The sequence below is a fragment of the Mobula hypostoma genome, chromosome 13 (genome assembly GCF_963921235.1).
Source record: "Mobula hypostoma chromosome 13, sMobHyp1.1, whole genome shotgun sequence".
Lineage (NCBI taxonomy): Eukaryota > Metazoa > Chordata > Chondrichthyes > Myliobatiformes > Myliobatidae > Mobula > Mobula hypostoma.
Window position 1 is genome coordinate 98,113,537 of NC_086109.1, and position 19,637 is coordinate 98,133,173.

Below are 19,637 nucleotides of genomic sequence, written 5' to 3' on the forward strand. Positions count from 1 at the left end.
AAGTATTATTTGGGATGTGTCAATATGGACTGTTTTTGTTTGGAGGAGGCATCATGCCATCTCCAAACAAGAAATTCTGGTTCACACTACTCTATTCACAAATTGGCCAAAAACCATTCCAGAAAAAAATGGCTCATGAGGATAGTGAATCATAGTTTTCTGTATGAATTAACCAACAAGGTTGGACAAGAGTCTGCCCTGTGTAGTGTAGTAATGTTCTGCAGCATCCCTGGTAGGCAACTATTTCACATTTGCAGGATCTTAAGTTTCTGTTTCTACTTGTAGAGAAGGTTAAAACTTTCCTCATGCCACAGGTACTGCTAATATGCGGGTATTTCTAAAATTCTCCTTTTGGTTCAGTGTCAGTATCAACTCTGATATGCATTTAACAGCCTTTACACATCCCTTCATTTATTTTCTCTCCAAATGCACTCATTAACCTACTGGCTAGATGGCTTATTAAGCACTGGAATCACCTGGCAACTCTGATGTCATGTCTCAATTATTCCCCTTTGCCCCCATCCTTCCCCAACCTTTGGGCAAATTGTGTGAATTGTTTTCTCATATTTCCGGTTCCAATGAAGGAACTTCAATCTAAAACATGCACTTTGCTCATCTCATCATGAATACTGAATGTTTCTGGCATCTTCTGTTTTTCTACTCAGTCAATGACAGGAGTCTCCATCAAAACTCAGTGCGAGAACTCACCTTTATTCAGAGCTACAGGTAAGACCAAATGCCGAGAGAGAACAGGGGGACTGGCGATATCAGCAATCTTTATAAATCCCACTATATCCAACTCTAGAAAAGAAAAATAAGTGTTTAAAATAAAAAAAGAAACAGATTTTCCCCTCTCCATACAATCCTAGAATTTAGACTGACCAGAGGTGACTAAGGAGCAACTCCTGCAGGATATTTGAACTGTTCAAAGTACAGATTGAGAGTTACAATGGATGTACTCAGGACAGTGCCTGTCTCTAGCCATTACGAGAGGGCTGTGGATGCTCAGTAACCGAGGCAATTTGAACTGGAGGTCGATTGATTTTTGTGCTGGAGAATGGAACTAAGGTAAAAGGGCAGAGTTGATCCTGATGAATGGCAAAGCAGGTCTGAGAGGCCTGATTCCCGACAAAAACACAGAAACATAGAAAACATACAGCACAATACAGGCCCTTCGGCCCACAAAGCTGTGCCAAACACGTTCCTACCTTAGAACTACCTAGGCTTTACCAATAGCCCTCTATTTTTCTAAGCTCCATGTAGCCATCCAGGAGTCTCTTAAAAGACTCTATCGTTTCCGCCGCCAGTACTACACACTCAACACTCTCTGGGTAAAAAACTTACCCCTGACATCTCCTCTGTAGCTACTTCCAAGCACCTTAAAACTATGCCCTCTCGTGCTAGCCATTTCAGCCCTGCGGAAAAGCCTCCAACTATCCACACGATCAGTGCCTCTCGTTATCTTGTACACCTCCATCAGGTCACCTCTCATGCTCTGTCGCTTCAAGGAGAAAAGGCTGAGTTGCCTGGATTGGGGATGCTCCCCAATCTAGGAACATCCTTGTAAATCTCCTCTGCACCCTTTCCATGGTTTCCATGTCCTTCCTAAAGTGAGGCAACCAGAATTGAGCACAGTACTCCAAGTGGGGTCTGACCAGGGTCCTATATAGCTGCAACATTACCTCTCGGCTCTTAAACTCAATCCCACAGTTGATGAAGGCCAATGCACCGTATGCCTTCTTAACCACACAGTCAACCTGCGTAGCAGCTTTGAGTGTCCTACGGACTCGGACCCCAAGATCCCTCTGATCCTCCACTCTGCCAAGAGTCTTACCACTAATGCTATATTCTGCCATCATATTTGACCTACAAAAATAACTGCCTCACACTTATCTGGGTTGAACGTCATCTGCCACTTCTCAGCCCAGTTTTGCATCCTATCAATGTCCCATTGTAACCTCTGACAGCCCTCCACACTATCCACAACACCCCCAACCTTGGTGCCATCAGAAAATTTACTAACCCATCCCTCCACTTCCTCATCCAGGTCATTTATAAAAATCACAAAGATTAGGGGTCCCAGAACAGATCCCTGAGGCACACCACTGATCACCAGCCTCCATGCAGAATATGACCCGTCTGCAACCACTCTTCGCCTTCTGTGGGCAAGCCAGTTCTAGATCCACAAAGCAATGTCCCCTTGGATCCCATACCTCCTTACTTTCTCAATAAGCCTTGCATGGAATACCTTATCAAATGTCTTGCTGAAATCCATATACACTACATCTACTGCTCTTCCTTCATTAATGTGTTTAGTCACATCTTCAAAAAATTCAATCAGGCTCGTAAGGCACGACTGACTGTACTTTTTGTATCCCTCCTATTGAGGGAGTACAAACAGTACCAATATACTCCTCGGTACTTGATTTATGCCCCCATTTCAAATTCCGTATCATCAGGGACACAGGAAGCCATCGCACATGTTCCTTCTTATTGCAAACACAAGAGATTCTGCAGATGCTGGATACAAGATCCTGGAGAAACTCAGGATGAAACATTAATTTTTATTCCTCTCCATAGATGCTGCCGGACCTGCTAAGTTCCTCCAGTATGTGTGTTACTCCTTATTGCTGTGCTTATTTCCACAGTCCTGCAACTTTATCCTCTTACTGTATTCATCCATTGCTGTATGGAATCAGACAGAGTAAGGAATAGTTGTGGACAACAGCCCTTTCACAATTACTGCAATTACAATTCTAGATTTTGATAAATCTTTGAAATTGAGCAGGGTCTCTGAGGAATATAAAGGGCTAAAAGGAGACACAGATTATCCTTTACAAGTAGTTCTGATAAAACATAATCATAACTCTAACATGTTTCCAAACACAATTTATATAGAACATAGTTGTGTGACAGGACCAGTTAAAGTGGTCCAGCTTCGGCTCAACAGGCTTAGACAAGCACAGTTGCAGGCTCTAAGTAAACTTTCAGTATTTTATTTTCTGTTAGTACATAGCTAATATGTTGACAATGGGTCCAGAATTAGCGCTATGTTCTTTGTGACAGATGTGGGAACTTTGAGAGACCTCCAGTCTCCCTGTCAATTACTCTTGTGCAAAGAGCGCAGACCTGCAGCTCCCTTACAGACTGTGTTAAGGAACTGGAGCTGCAGCTCAATGACCTCCAGTTCATACAGGGGAATAAGGAAGCTTCAGATAGGAGCTACAGGGAGATCCTCATCTCTTTAAGTTGTAGGAGTCAGGTACCTGGGTGACTGCCAGGAAAACAAAAGGGAATAGGCAGCTAGTGCAGAGTACAACTGTGGCTGTTCCCTCAATAATAAGTACACCACTCTAGGTCATGTCTGGGGTGGGAGGAGTGTAGACAATGTACGAGGAAGAAGCCATAGTGACCAGGTCTCTGGCACTGAGCCTGGATCTGTGGGTCAGAAGGGAATGGGGGAGAAGAGATGATCTGTACTGATAGGGGGTTCTTTGGTGAGGGGAAATGAAAGGAAGTTCTGTGGATGAGAACAAGATTCCCATATGGTTTGTTGCCTCCCGGGTACCAAGGTCAGGGACATCTCGGATCAAGTCCGTGGCATTCTTAAGTGGGAAGGTGAGCAGCCCAATGTCATGGTCCATATCGCTACCAATAAGGAGATGGTTCTTGAGAAACTGAAAGATCCGATGGTAGATAACTCACTTGGACTTAACTACCCCAGGGTTCTGAAAAAGGTGGTTGAAGAGATTGTGGAGGCATTAGTAATGATAGAAACATGGAAAACCTACAGCACAATACAGGCCCTTTGGCCCACAAAGCTGTGCCGAACATGTCCTTACCTGAGAACTACCTAGGCTCACCCATAGCCCTCTATTTTTCTAAGCTCCATGTACCTATCCAGGAGTCTCTTAAAAGACCCTATCGTATCCGCCTCCACCACCGCTGCCGGCAGCCCATTCCACGCACTCACCATTCTGCATAAAAAACTTACCCCAGACATCTCCTCTGTACGTATTTCCAAGCACCTTAAAACTAACCCTCTCGTGCTAGCCATTTCAGCCCTGGGGAAAAGCCTCTGACTATCCACACGATCAATGCCTCCCATTATCTTGTACACTTCTATCAGGTCACTTCTCATCCTCCGTCGCTCCAAGGTAAAAAGGCTGAGTTCACTCAACCTATTCTCACAGGGCATGCTCGCCAATCAACATCCTTGTAAATCTCCTCTGCACCCTTTCTATGGCTTCCACATCCTTCCTGTAATAGTGAGGCAACCAGAACTGAGCACAGTACTCCAAGTGGGGTCTGACCAGGGTCCTATATAGCTGCAACATTTCCTCTTCGTTCCTAAATTCAATTCCACGATTAATAAAGGCCAATACACCATATGCCTTCTTAACCAGAGAGTCAACCTGCACAGCTGTTTTGTGCGTCCGCAACATCCGCAACCCTCCAATCCTCCGGAACCTCTCCCATCCTCACTGATGATGCAAAGATCATTGTCAGAGGCTCAGCAATCTCCTGCCTCGTTTTCCACAGTAGCCTGGGGTACACCCCGTCTGGTCATGATGACTTATTCAACTTGATGCTTTCCAAAAGCTCCAGCACATCATCTTCCTTAATATCTACATGCTGAAGCTTTTCAGTCCACTGCAAGTCATCCCTACTATCACCAAGATCCTTTTCCATAGTGAATACTGAAGTATTCATTAAGTACCTCTGCTATCTCCTACGTTTCCAGAATTTTCTAAAATCTTTCTAGAATCAGGAATTGTTCTGGAAGACTAGAAAATTCCAAATGTTATTCCATTCTTCAAAAAGGGAGAGAGGCAGAAAAAAAAAAGGAAATTATAGGCCAGTTAGTCTGCTCTCAGTGGTTGGGAAGGTGTTGGAGTCAATTGTTAAGGATCTGGTTTCAGGGTAGTTACAGGCACGTGATAAAACAGGCCATAGTCAGCATCACTTTATTAAGAGAAAATCTTGCCTGACAAATCTGTTGGAATTCTTTGAAGAACTGGTCACCAGGATAGACAAAGGGGAAAGCAGCTGATGTGTACTTGGAGTTACAAAACCCTTTGACAAGGTGCCACACATGAGGCTGCTTAACAAGCTACGAGTCCATGGTATTACAGGAAAGATTCTTGCACAGATGAAGCAGCAGTTGTTTGGCAGGAGTCAAAGAGTGGGAATAAAGGGAGCCTTTTCTGGTTGGCTGCTAGTGGCTAATGTTATTTCACAGGGGTCTGTGTTGGGGCTGCTTCTTTTTACATTATATGTCAATGATTTGGATGATGGAATTGATGGCTTTTTGAATAGACAATTTTGAAGATAGGTGAAGAGGCAGATAGTTTTGGGGAAGTGGAGAGGCTACAGAAGGACTTTGGTTTTGGAGAATAGGCAAAGAAGTGGCAAATGGAACACTGTGTCAGGAAGTGTATGGTCATGCACTTTGGTAGATGAAAGGGTTGACTGTTTTCTAAATGGAAAGAAAATTCAAAAATCTGAGGCACAAAGGGAGTCCTTGTGCAGGATTCCCTAAAAGGTTAATTTGCAGGTTGAGTCAGTGGTGAGGAAGACAAATGCAATGTTAGCATTCATTTCAAGAGGACAAGAATATAAATGCAAGGATGTAATGTTGAGACTTTATAAAGCACCGGTAAGGCTGCACTTGGGAGTATTATGAGCAGTTTTGGGCCCCTTATCTTAGAAAGGATGTGCTGAAACTGAAGAGGGTTCAAAAGAGGTTCACGAAAATGATTCCAGGATTGAACAACTTGTAACATGAAGAGTGTCTGATGGCTCCGGGCCTGTTTTTACTGGAATTCAGAAGGATGAGGGTAGACCTAAGTAAAACCAATCGAGTGGTGAAAGGCCTTGACAGAGTGGATGTGGAGAGGATATTTCTTATAGTGGGAGTGTCTAAGACCAAAGGACAAGCCTAGGAATAGAATGGAGATGAGGAGAAATTTCTTTAGCTAGAGGGTGGTAAATCTGTGGAATTCTTTGCCACAGGCAGCTGTGGAGGCTGTCTTTATAGAGGTTGATAGATTCTGGATTGGTCAGGAAGGCATGAAGGGATATGGGGGGGTGGGGGGACAAGTAAGTAGATAGGGGCTGAAAAGGAAAAATGGATCAGCCAAGATGAAGTGGCAGAGCAGACTCAATTAGCCAAATGGCCTAATTCTGCTCCTATATCTCATGGTCTTATGCTAAGGGATTCAGAAAGATAAACACCTGTTGGAAATGTCATTGGAGATGTAGCAGATGGAGTTTAATCCAGACAAGTGTGAACTATTGCACTTTGGGAGGTCAAGAGTGAGAGGAAAGTATACAGTAATGGCAGGATGCTAGGGAGCATTGATGTAAAGATGGATCTTGGGGTTCAAGTTCATAATTCCCTGAAAGTGGCAACTCAACTAGAAAGGAAAAAAAAGAAAGCATTTGGTATACTTGCCTTTATCAGTTTGAGTACTGAGTATAAAAGTTGGCAAGCCAGTTGAAGCTGGATAAAACTTTGGGCAGGCCTCATCTGAAGTAGTACGTTTATTCCTGGTTGCTTCGTTACAGGAAGAGTGTGGAGATTTGAAGAGGGTGCAGAAAACATTCACCATGACGTTGCCTGTAGTATAGAGTTTTAGCTACAAGGAAAAATTGGTCCAACTTGAATTGTTTTGTCTGGAGTGTCAAAGGGGCAACCAACAAATCCAAAAGGTTTCTACAGTTATATTAATAGCAAAAGGACAGTGCGGGATAAAATTGGTCCCTTAGAGAATCAGAGTGGACAGCTATTTGTGGAACCAAAAGAGATAGGGGAGATTTTGAATAATTTCTTTTCTTCGGTATTCTCTAAGGAGAAGGATATTGAATTGTGTAAGGTAAGGGAAACAGGTAGGGAAGTTATGGAAACTATGGTGATTAAAGAAGAGGAAGTATTGGTGCTTTTAAGGAATATAAAAGTGGATAAGTCTCCGGGTCCTGACAGGATATTCCCTAGGACCCTGAGGGAGGTTAGTGTAGAAATAGCAGGGGCTCTGACAGAAATATTTCAAATGTCATTAGAAACGGGGATGGTGCCGGTGACTAGTGGTGTGCCTCAGGGATCTGTACTGGGTCCAGTGTCGTTTGTCATGTACATTAATGATCTGGATGATGGGGTGGTAAATTGGATTAGTAAGTATGCAGATGATACTAAGATAGGTGGAGTTGTGGATAATGAAGTAGGTTTTCAAAGCTTGCAGAGAGATTTAGGCCAGTTGGAAGAGTGGGCTGAAAGATGGCAAATGGAATTTAATGCTGATAAGTGTGAGGTGCTACATTTTGGTAGGACTAATCAAAATAGGACATACATGGTAAATGGTAGGGCACTGAAGAATGCAGAAAAACACAGGGATCTAGGAATAATGGTGCATAGTTCCCTTAAGGTGGAATCTAATGTGGATAGGGTGGTGAAGAAAGCTTTCATCTTTTTCCCAGGATAAAAATGTCAAATACCAGAGGACATACCTCTAAGGTGAAAGAAGGAAAATTTAACAGATATTTATGTGTAAAGTCTATTTGCACAGAGAGTGATAAATGCCTGGAACATGCCACCAGTGGAAGTCATAAAAGAAACTGTGATAGCAACATTTAACAAGCATTTAGACAGGCCACAAACTGGTCAGGAGTGGCGGCTATCCACATACTGGCAGAGGGTATTAGTTTACAATGGCGTCATGATAAACATGGACACTGAGCTGAAGAGCCTGTTCCTTTGCTGCGCTGTTTTATGTTCAATGTTCTAAATTCTTAAATTGCTTGCTTGGGAATTGGACTGCACCCAGTCAGTGAGCTGGAGCACAAGAAGAAGCGGCGATTTCATTTAGGTCCATGGCTGAAGATTAAAAAAGGCAGCACTTCGCGGCAGATTTTTGGAGTTGCACTGCACTTGATCAGTGACCAGGATTCATCAGAAAGGACAAATAAAAATAAGGCAGGGGCAAAGGAGCAGTCATTATGTGAGTGGGCCAGTGTTGGAGTGACTCTGGCTTATCAGGCTTGTGTGAGGCAAGTATGTGGCAAGTTTCTTTTTCATTCTTCATTCCTTGGCTGTTAGGCTACAGGTAGTGCAGTGAGAATGGCTCCAGGGGCTGTGGCTTGTTCTGTGTGAGAGATATGGGAATTCTGGGAGACTGGGCTGCGGCGGGGAAAAAAGACTCAGCCATGATTGAATGGCAGAATAGACTTGATGGGCCAAATGGCCTAATTCTGCTCCTATGTCTTATGGTGCACCAAGCTGCAGCTCCTCACAGAACGTGTTAAAGGAACTGGAGCTGCTGCTCGATGACTTTCAGCTCATACAGGAGACTGAGGAAGGAGCTACAGGGAGGTAGTCAACCCCAGGTTGCAAGAGGCAGGTAACTGGGTGACTGTCAAGAGAAAGAAGGGAAGTAGGCAGCCAGTGCAGAGTACTCCTGTGACCGCTCCCCTCAATAATAAGTATACCACCTTGGATATTGTTGAGGGGGACCAGGTCTCTGGCTCTGTGGCTCAGAATAGAGGAGAGGTGAAGAGGACTCCAGTGCTGAGAGGGGATTCCACAGTCAAAGGAACAGAGACGAAATTCTGTGGATGTGATGGAGACACCCAGATGATATGTTGCCTCCCAGCTGCCAAAGTTGGGAATTTCTTGGATCAAGTCCACGGCATTCTAAAGGGGGAAGGTGAACAACCAGAAGTCTTGGTACAGGTGAAAAGGTCCTGAACAGAAATTTTAGGGAGCTATGTAGAAAGCTGAAAAACAGGACCTTCAGGGTAGTAATCTCTGGACTGCTGCCTGTGCAAGATGTTAGTGAGGCCACACTTAGAACATTGTGTTGTTTTGGTCACCCTGCTGTCAGAAAAACACAATTAAGATGAAGAGAGTGTAGAAAATATTCATGAAGAATATGCCATGACTCAAAGGACTGAGTCCATTGTTTTAGCGCTAAGGGTCCTGCTTTGTACTATATGCTAATACTCTTCCACTTTCCTCTGAAAGTGTAATTCTTTGTACATGCATCAATTAACCTCCATCTGCCATTTCATCAACTGGTGTATATCCTGCTGAATTCTTCAACACTATCCACGACTCCATCAATTTTCTGAATCATGTTGCAGAATTAGATTAATGTGGACGGATGAAACGGCCCAGGGAATGTACGGATGTTTTCCTTGAAGCAAAGAAAACTAAGAGGAAATTAATCCATCATGCTGAAGGTTTGGACTTATTACTGAAGATGACCCAGTGGGAAGATATTTCAAAGACCATGCCACAGATTCAAAGTGGTGGGCAACATCTATAAGCAGCGTGAGGAATTGCTTTAATGCAAAGAATTCGAATAATCTGAAACTCACTGTCAGTATGGCTAGTAGAAACAGCCAATCAGGGAATTGGAGAGTTGTACTTATAAGGACATAATAATTGGATAGATTAGGTTTATCTCTCTGGACCACAGCAGTCTTAGAGGAGACCTCACTGAGGTTTATAAAATCATGATTAATAAGATAGTCGGAGACTTTTCCCTAAGAGTGAGGAAATCTAAAACTATAGGGCACCGGTTTAAAGCGAGAGAGGAAAAGTTTAAAAGAGATCTGAAAGGTCAGGAAGCAGTTGAGCCAAATATATATGTACAGAACAGGCATTTGGAGAAGTAGTTGGATAGGAAAGAATTAGAGAAATACGGGCCTAGTGTAAGCAAATGGGATTAACATAGCTACGCATCGTGATCAGTGTGGACAAGTTAGGCTGAAATACTGTACAGTACAGCTCTAAGACTCTAAATCTTACCTGTGTTGATAGTTTTTGGAATGGGCTCCAGTTCTTCATCAATGACAACAGGTTCTGGTCTTGGAAACATCTGCATGTCAGAAACGAGATGCCCACATTTCAGCACAGCGTGGAAAGGAGAGTATGCTTGGTCAATCAGTTTGCTGCAGTGCAAAAAGAGAGACATCATTATGATCCAAAATCCAGAAAAAGTACCAGCAGTGGGACTGATATGTAATCTACAGAGGAACAAACAATACTCTTGAATTATAACTGAAACAACCCATTATCAGAATATAGCCCATCCCACTTCATGCCAAAGCAGTCACTCAGATCACAGCATCAATCCATATTCAGAAGACCACAAGACATAGGAGCAGAATTAGGCCATTCAGCTCATGGAGTCTGCTCCACCATTCCCTCAAGGCTGAGTTATTATCTCTCTCTCTCTCACAAACTCATTCTCTTACCTTCGCCCCGTAACATTTTTATGTCCTGATCAATCAAGAATCTATCAACCTCCACTTTAAATATACCCAAATGACTTGGCCTCCACAGCCATCTGTAGCAATCAATTCAGCACCCTCTGACTAAAGTAAATACCTCCTGATCTTTGTTCTAAATGGACATCCCTCTATTGAGGCTATGCCCTCTGGTCTTAGACTCAGCCAATATACATCTTGCCACATCCACACTATCTTGTCATGTATCAGATTCATAAGCAATCAACATACCCAAACATAGACTGTACATTTTTCAGGCAAAGAGGGCCATCAATAGTGAAGATCTGCCCCTCACTGTTGTTTAAATCTATCAGACGTTCCAGAACATCCAGTGTGTCTGTGGCCTGAAGCTAGAAAAACAAAGTTGATGTTCGTGAAGTACACAGAATACAGGGTCACATCAAATAACCATCTCAAATTAATCCCAGACACATTCTTTTCTTTAGGACTTTGTTACTGAAGTGTCCAATTTCCCCTCAGATATGCCATACCTCCTCTAAGTTGGCAATGCACATAATATATAGTTTTGATGGAAATGGGAAGGGAAGAGGGAACTTGTTCTCCTCGGAACGCTGATGAAGGATGGAGAGTGAATGACGCAGGGATCCTCGACCTATTCCCAGGCTCCCATCTGTTACAAGGATCACCTGAGATAGATAAAACAAACTTACAATCAGATACTTCATCAGAAAATTGCTTCAGTAAGAGAAGGAGCTGAATCAGGAAAATGTAAATGATTTCAGTTTTTAATTACAGGATAAAATATTTTGTTACATATTAGTTTTCCACATTCTCCAACCATTAGAAATGCTTCTAACCTATTAGCTTCAGTGTCATCATAGGACAGCAGAGACAAGAACAGTTGAACAGCATATTTCGTCTAGAACAGGCTGGACCAGATGATGAGGAAACAATCCAACTTCTCTGTTTTATTGAATAATTATACATTTCAAAATCAGGAACGGCTTAAAGATAGTCTCAGAGATTGTCAATTACACTCACATATCTCAGGCCACAGAGATCACAATTAATACTCACCATGAGTTGAAATCAAAGAGGCGAAATTTTCATAGTGAACCAGGAATTGTTATGAAACACATTCTGGTAACCAGTCATTTCATTAAAAGATGCAATCAACCTTAGAGTGGGTACTGAAGGTCTCTATAAACTTTCAGAAAACAAGCATACACTGTCCGCAAATTCACACATTCTAAATATGGACTACCTGAAACTGCTATAGCAGGAAAAGTCATTCCTCAGAATCCTCTTTTCCCAACATAATCTGAGAGTAAGAGGCTCCATAGCTTTACCAGCAGCAAGAACATCCAATGTCAAAACTTCTTCTGAAACATATCAGCAAATGTACAAGACAGAAACTCAGGATCAGGTAGACAGTCAAACTCAGAAGTGGACGTGCAGTTACCTGACAGGGAATGCAGGCACCCCACTCATCCTGCACAATATTACTGACCCCCACAAGAGCAGACTCCAGGCAGGTCTTGTCATAGTCATCCATGGTGGTCAGAGCTTCCTGTAAGAGATCCAGTGTGGTGAGAAAATTGAACATTTTAACTGTCAAAGATACTTCATGGAAGTTTGAAAGACACTGAGCTAAAAGAACGCATGAACAATATTTAATGACCTCTCATGAAAGGAGAAAAAGGACAGAGGGGTAAAGGTCTTGAACACTGCAGCCATTAGAACTGAGAGTAATCAAGAGGGCAAAACTGAAGCAGTGAGATGGTAGACGGTTACAGGCTGGAGCAGATTACAAATGGCAAACTAATGGAGAGATCTGATAAAATAGAGAATTTCAAAGTGGTTGCATTTGGAAGTAATGTAACATTGATGTACCTGACTTGACTAGAGTTGTCTATAGATCACTAAAATTGTAAATGCTTCCAATAAGTGATAAGTTACTCCTTGGACATGAGTATGAAATCCAGGGTCCATATACTGCTGGATCTACCACATTTCATCTGTGTTCAAAGGTGCATTTACACACTTCCCAATTCCGGTTAAAGGTCAGAAATTGGAAATGGTTTGGGTGTGGGATCCTTGAGCTGGACGAGTGTGAGTATGTTTCCAGGTTTGAAAAACAGGGATTTGCTGTTTGTTGAAAATGCAAACATAAACAGAGCAATATTATATTTGCTATCCAATATAATGAGAACTGCACAGATCTGTATATCGGCGAGACAAAACAACCACTTCACAAAGGGATGGCCCAACATAGGAGGGCTAACACCTCAGGTCAAGACTCGGATGTATACCTACACCTAAAGGACAAGGGATACTCCTTTGATGACAACAATGTGCACATTTTGGACAGGAAGGACAGGTGGTTTGAAAGAGGGGCTAAAGAAGCCATCTTTGTCAAACTGGAAGACCCATCCCTGAACAGAGGGGGTGGGGTATGACTCGACCTATCAGCTACTTACAATGCAGTCCAAACATCTCTATCCCAGCGTCTCCACAACAGTCCACATCTCCATTCACGCAAAGACTAATAACCCTTCCATAACCTCTGACTCCTAAAGACCCTCATATGATTGCTCCCCTTTTAAAGAACTCTCAGAGTTTATAAGCTGGAAAACTATTCACAATGAATTAGAACTGATGATGCCTCTTGGATGAGTGATGAAATGTCTTCTAAACAACACAGCAAGTCCAGATGCCTTGATTTACTACTGCTTGATATTTGTAAATCATGTAGTACTTATATAAAAATTTGGAGTGCTCTGTCACTTCATTGCAAGGAGTATGAGAAGGCTTTGCAGAAGGCACAGAAGATGGACACTGTGATTTTCCCTGGATTAAAGAGCATTAACAATAAGGAGAGATTGGAGAACCTTGGATTGTTTTCTCTGGAGTATCAAAAAGTATATAAATATATATACACACAATTATGAGAGGCATAGACAGTCTATTTCACCAAGATAAAATTGTCAAAAACTATACCATATAGATTAGAGTGGGGAAGTTTATAGGGGATTTCTGAGCAAATCATTTAATTTTTACGCAGAGTGGTAGGTACCAGGAACATGCAGCTGGGGGGTGGGGGGTGGGGAAGAGGAGGTAGTAAAAGCAGATTTCAGCAGATATGGACCATGAACAGGTCGGGTATGGTACATGAAAATCTACAGCACATTACAGGCCCTTCGGCCCACAATGCTGTGCCGACCATGTAATCTACTCTAGAAACTGCACAGAATTTCCCCACTGCATAGCACTATTTTCTAAGCTCTATGTACCTATCCAAGATGTCTCTTAAAAGACCCTATTATATCCACCTCTACCACCGTTGCTGGCAGTGCATTCCACACACCCACTACTGTGGGTGTGAAAAACTTACCCCTGACATCCCCTCTATACCTACTTCTAAGCACCTTAAAACTATGTCCCCTCATGTTAGCCATTTCAGCCGTGGAAAAAAGCCTCTGGGTATCCACACAATCAATGCCTCTCATCATCTCATACACCTCTATCAGGTCACCTCTCATCCTCCATTGCTCCAAGGAGAAAAGGCCAAGTTCACTCAACCTATTTTCATAAGGCATGCTCCCCAATCCAGGCAACATCCTTGTAAATTCCTCTACACTCTCTCTATAGTACCAGAACTGAACACAGTACTCCAAGTGGGTTTAACTAAGATCTTATATTGTTTTAACGTTACCTTACGGCTCTTAAACTTAATCCCATGGTTGATGAAGGCCAACACATCATACACCTTCTTAACAACACTGTTAAAACACACAGCACCTTTGAGGGTACGATCGACATGGACCTCAAGATCTCTCTGATCCTCCACACTTCCAAGAGCATATTCTGTCTTAAAATTTGACCTACCAAAATAAACTGCTTCACATTTATCTGGGTTGAACTCCATCTGCCACTTCCCAGCCCAGTTCTGCATCCAATCAATGTCCCGTAATAACCTCCAACATTTGCGTCTATTACGTATGATGCTCCTGATGTGTCCTCCTCTACATTGGTGAGAGCTGTTGGAAATTGAGGGACGGCTTCATTGAGCACCTCTGCACCATCTGCCACATGCAGGACTTCCCAGTGGCCAAACATTTAATTCCAATTCCCATTCTGACATGTTGATCCACGGCCTCGTCTTGTGCCAAGATGAGCCCACCATCAGGGGAGAGGAGGGACACATATTCTGTCAGGGTACCATCCAACCTGAAGGCATGAATATCAATTTCTCCTTCCTGCCCTCCCTTTCCCTCCCCACCTCTATTCCCTACTCTGACCTTTCTATTCAGGTGTCTCACCCCTTCCATCTTAGTCCTGAAGAAGGGTCTCGGTCCGAAATGTTGACTGTTTTTCATTACCATACATGCTGATTTCCTCCAGCATTTTGTGTGTGTTGCTCTGGACCATGTTCAGTTGAAATGGGAATCATGCTCAGCACAGACATGATGGGCTGAAGCGACACGCACTAAATTCTGGAGGAACTCAGCAGGTCGGGCAAAATCTATGGAAATAAGTAAACAGTTGACATTTCAGGCTGAGACCCTTCATTCATTACTGGAAAGGAAGGGGGAAGACACCAGAATAAAACAGTGGGGGGAGGGGAAGGAAGACTAGCTAGAAGGTGATAGGTGAAGCCAGATGGATGGGAAAGGTAAAGAATATAGAACACAGAATAGTGCAGCACAGTACAGGCCCTTCGGCCCACAATGTTGTGCCGACCCTCAAACCCTGCCTCCCATATAAGCTCCCACCTTAAATTCCTCCATATACCTGTCTAGTAGTCTCTTAAACTTCATTAGTGTATCTGCCTCCACCACTGACTCAGGCAGTGCATTCCACGCACCAACTACTCTCTGAGTAAAAAACCTTCCTCTAATATCCCCCTTGAACTTCCCACCCCTTACCTTAAAGCCATGTCTTCTTGTATTGAGCAGTGGTGCCCAGGGGAAGAATGGCTGGCTATCCACTCTATCTATTCCTCTTATTATCTTGTACACCTCTATCATATCTCCTCTCATCCTCCTTCTCTCTAAAGAGTAAAGTCCTAGCTCCCTTAATCTCTGATCATAATGCATACTCTCTAAACCAGGCAGCATTCTGTTAAATCTCCTCTGTTCCCTTTCCAATGCTTCCACATCCTTCCTATAGTGAGGTGACCAGAACTGGACACAGTACTCCAAGTGTGGCCTAACCAGAGTTTTATAGAGCTGCATCATTACGTCGCGACTCTTAAACCCTATCCCTCGACTTTTGAAAGCTAACACCCCATAAGCTTTCTTAACTACCCTATCCACCTGTGAGGCAACTTTCAGGGATCTGTGGACATGTACCCCCAGATTTTATTTTAACTAGGAGAAATCAATATTCATGCCATCAGGTTGGAGCTACCCAGAGTAAATACAACGTTTTACTCCTCCACCCTGAGGGTGGCCTCAGTGTGTCACCAGAGGTGGCCATGAACTGACATGTCAGAACAGGAATGGTAATTACAGTAATGGGCTGGAGGGCCTGACACTGTGCTGTACCAAACTTTGTCTGGCATGAGGGAAAACTAGTTAGCATTTCCTGCCAACTAGAGACAGGATTATTTCACACAAATAACCTGGCCAGGAATCAGGGTGGACAACTGAAACACGTCGAGTCGCACCTGAAGAGCATTATAATCTCTGGTGAAGGGAACCATGAGTTCCCAGAGAGAAGAGAAAGCCACAAGACAAGTGAACTCCAGTTTGTAACTGGTCGCCATATGTTCAAACAGCATACTGAGTCCATGAGCAGCCAAATGTTTGCGCTGGTATTCCTCGGTGCCTTCCAGAGAGACCGGGCGAGTCATGGAGAGAGAAACATCTAACAGCACCACCGTCGGCATGGCTTCAGAACACAGCGCTCGCTCCTCCACCTCAACAAGGCACGGCACAGACTGCCTACAAACAAGAGACAAATACAGCATTCAGCAACAGCTAATATTTTGTAAAAGAACAGCAGGACAGGCAAGGGGGAAGAATGGGCAGGGGTGATGCAGAGGGGGCAGCGGGGGGGGGAAGGAGGAAGGGGTGGTGAGATGGGGAAGGAGGAGGGGGCGCTGAGATGGGGGTAGGAGGAAAAGAGGTGGGATGGGGGTAGGAGGAAGGGCAGCGCTGGGGAGGGAAGGGAGCGGGGGGACGGCGAGGGGGGGAAGGAGGAGGAAGGAGCTTTAGAAGGGGGAAGTGGAAGGAATGGGTGGTGGGGAGGAGGAGGGTGTGGTGGGGGGAAGGAGCAAAGGAGGTGGGGAAGAGGGGAAGGAGTGAAGAAGGGAAGGGGAGGAACGGGTGGTGGGGAGGAGGAGGGGGCAGCGGGGGGAAGGAGGAGGGTGTGGTGGGGGAAGGAGCAAAGAATGGAAGGAGTGGTGGGGAGGAGGAGGAGGAAGGAGCGTAGAAGGGACGGGGGAGTGAAGAAGGGAAGGGGAAAGAGTTAGGAGATTACTGATAAAGGATGAGGAAGTGGAGGACGGTGGCTGAGCTCCCAAATGTAATGACTGGAGGACAAGATTCTGCATTTTTGAATCCGCGCTCTGTACCTACCCGAGTCCGAGGCAGTGCTGCCTTCGACTGTAAATTGCGATCCGAGGTCCTCCGGCGCCACCCCGCGCTCGGTCCTCCAAGTCCGGCGCAGCTCCGCTCCGGCTTCGTCTGCTCACTGACAACGTCCGTTCCGGTCTCCCTCTTTTCCTTCAATTAAATAACAGCAGGTTGAATCTTACTATCTAAAATGCCAGTACATTGTAAAATTTACTGCTGCTCACCCCATCTCTTTAACCCCATTTAACGAATTTAATGGGTTTGCCGTTTAAAGCCCCGGCATATGTCGTGAATTTTATTGGTTTGCCGCAGCGGTACATTGCAATCTATTAAAATATAAACTATGAATCGTAAAAAGTTCATAGTTCAAAGTTCATTTAAAATTAAATAAGGAGTGTAAAAAGAGAGAGAACATATTGAGGTAGTGTACATAGATTCATTTTTCATTCAGAAATCTGACTGTGGAGGGGGAAAAAGCTGTTCCTGAATCATTAACCATAAGACAATAAGTTAGAGGAACAGAATTAGACCAATTGACCCATCGAGTCTGCTCGCCATTTCATAATGGCTGATCCACTTTGCCTCTCAGCCCCAACCAGCCTTCTACCCGTATCTTGTTTAGCTGCCTTATGTGTGGCACCTTATCAAATGCATTCTGAAAATCCAAGTAAATGTTCTCCTTTGTCCATCCTAACCTAATGGGTGGCTCTGCTTGAAACTGGTGTCTCAGATCTCTATTCCTTTTTGCCTGCGCACCCTGGATGTCAAAATATGTTGACAATTCATCAACTGAACTAGATTAGGAAACTCACTACGCAACTTTTAATTAATCAAAACTCACAGTATTATCTCTGCACAAACAACAGCGTAACTAGGTTGACCTCACTTCATACTTGTTGTTTCAAGGTACAGTAATCTGACTGATCTATAACAGATTCCCACTGGATGTAGTCCAAGGGTCTCACAACTTCATGCCTCAGATGACTTCTTCTGTTTTCTTCAACTCAAATTGGATCACTGAGACACTGGACTGAGTTAATGAGATTACTTCTGCAATAATACATTATTATGTATAACGTATTATTACTTCTGCAATAATACATAATACACAGCTTATCTGAGAATGATTTTAGGTTCAGAAGGTCAATACCAGAAATTCCTTGTGTCTACATTCAATTGCTCTGATTAGGTTATCCCGGAGCAAGAATCAGTTCATCAAACAGTTCACAAAATGGAGATTAGAGAGCAGCTTCATGAAGGTGAGGTGAGGTGTCCTTCCACCTCATGACAAGAACAAAGACAATTGGTTTGTCAATTTCCCCCATCCTTGACCCATTCAAGTTTGATGTTTTCTTTGATGAATACTTCCAACAGTGGTATATTCTAACAACCCAGCAGTATGACACAGAGCCCTTTAGAAGCAGTGAAAATGACCCATAAGCAGGAAGTATGGGCCCAACTATCAAAGTCATTCTTCCTCAGCCCAGAGATTTGGTGGCCGAAGAACTGCAGTCCGTGGTGTATTTTAGTACAGAGTAGTCAGGATGAATTCACCTCCAGTAACATGTCGGAACTTGTCACTCCTGACGGATTACCCTGATGAATACATCTGCGGGAGTGCACCCAACTTCAGCTCCTGTCTGAACAGATCAGGGAGTTGGTGCTGGACTTGTAAGGACTCAGGATCATTTGGGAGGCTGACGATGTTACAGAAGAGACCTTTGAAGAGGTGGTCACACTCAGAATACAGGTTTCAGACAGGAGGTGGGTGAGCACCAGGAGAGGTAAGAGGATTAGGAAGTCAGTGCAGATTTCCCCTGTGGCCATTACCCTCAGCAACAAGTATACTCATAGGAACATAAAACATAGGAACAGAATTAGGCCATTTGGCCCATTGAGTATGCTCTGCCATTCAATCATAGCTGATCCTTTTTTTTCTCCTCCTCAATCCCATTTCCCGACCTTCTCCCCGTAACCTTTGATGCCATGTCCAATGAAGAATCTAACAATCTCTGCCTTAAATATACCCAACTGCCTGGCCTTCAGAGCTATACGTGGCAACAAATTCCACAAATTCACCACCCTCTGACTAAAGAAATTTCTCCACTTCTCTGTTTCGAAAGGATGCCCCTCAATCCTGAGGCTGCACTCTCTTGTTCTAGACTCCCACACCATGTGAAACATCCTTTCCACATCTACTCTTATCTAGGCCTTTCAACATTCGAAAGGTTTCTAAGATCTCTTCTAGGATAAGCAGCCCAAAACTGTTCACAATACTCAAGGTGAAGGCTCACCAGTGCCTTATAAAGCCTCAGCATCACATCTCTTCTACTGTCCTCAAGACCTCTTGAAATGAATGTTAGCATTGCTTTAGCCTTCCTCACCACTAACTCAACTTGCAAGTTAACCTTTAGGGTGTTCTGCACAAGGACTCCCAAGTCCCTTTGCATCTCAGATTTTTGGATATTCTCCCCATTTAGAAAATAGCCTGCACATTTATTTCTTCTACCAAAGTGCATGACTATGATTTTCCAACATTGTATTTCATTTGCCACTTTCTTGCCCACTGTCCTAATCTATCGAAATCCTTCTGCAGCCTACCTGTTTCCGCAACACTACCTGCCCCTCCACCGATCTTCGTATCATCTGCAAAGCCATCTATTCCATCATCTAAATCATTGATATACAGCATAAAAAGAAGTGGTCCCAACACCGACCCCTGCGGATCACCACTAGTCACTGGCAACCAACCAGACAGGGATCCTTGTATTCCCACTTGCTGATCCTACCAATTAGCTGATGCCC

General features: G+C 43.7%; 1 protein-coding gene across 2 annotated transcripts in view; it reads right to left on the minus strand.

Annotated features, from left to right (window-relative positions):
• ints14 (integrator complex subunit 14) overlaps positions 1-19,637 on the minus strand; it is a 50,625-nt gene that overhangs the window by 26,664 nt on the left and 4,324 nt on the right. For both annotated transcript variants that reach the window (XM_063066337.1, XM_063066338.1), the window contains 7 exons: positions 16,836-16,982; positions 15,923-16,199; positions 11,714-11,821; positions 10,782-10,937; positions 10,522-10,640; positions 9,809-9,951; positions 709-801 (listed from right to left, as the gene is read on the minus strand). In XM_063066337.1, the coding sequence (XP_062922407.1) occupies positions 709-801; positions 9,809-9,951; positions 10,522-10,640; positions 10,782-10,937; positions 11,714-11,821; positions 15,923-16,144 (841 nt within the window). In that variant the 5' untranslated portion in view covers positions 16,145-16,199; positions 16,836-16,982. The remainder of the gene's footprint in view (positions 1-708; positions 802-9,808; positions 9,952-10,521; positions 10,641-10,781; positions 10,938-11,713; positions 11,822-15,922; positions 16,200-16,835; positions 16,983-19,637) is intronic.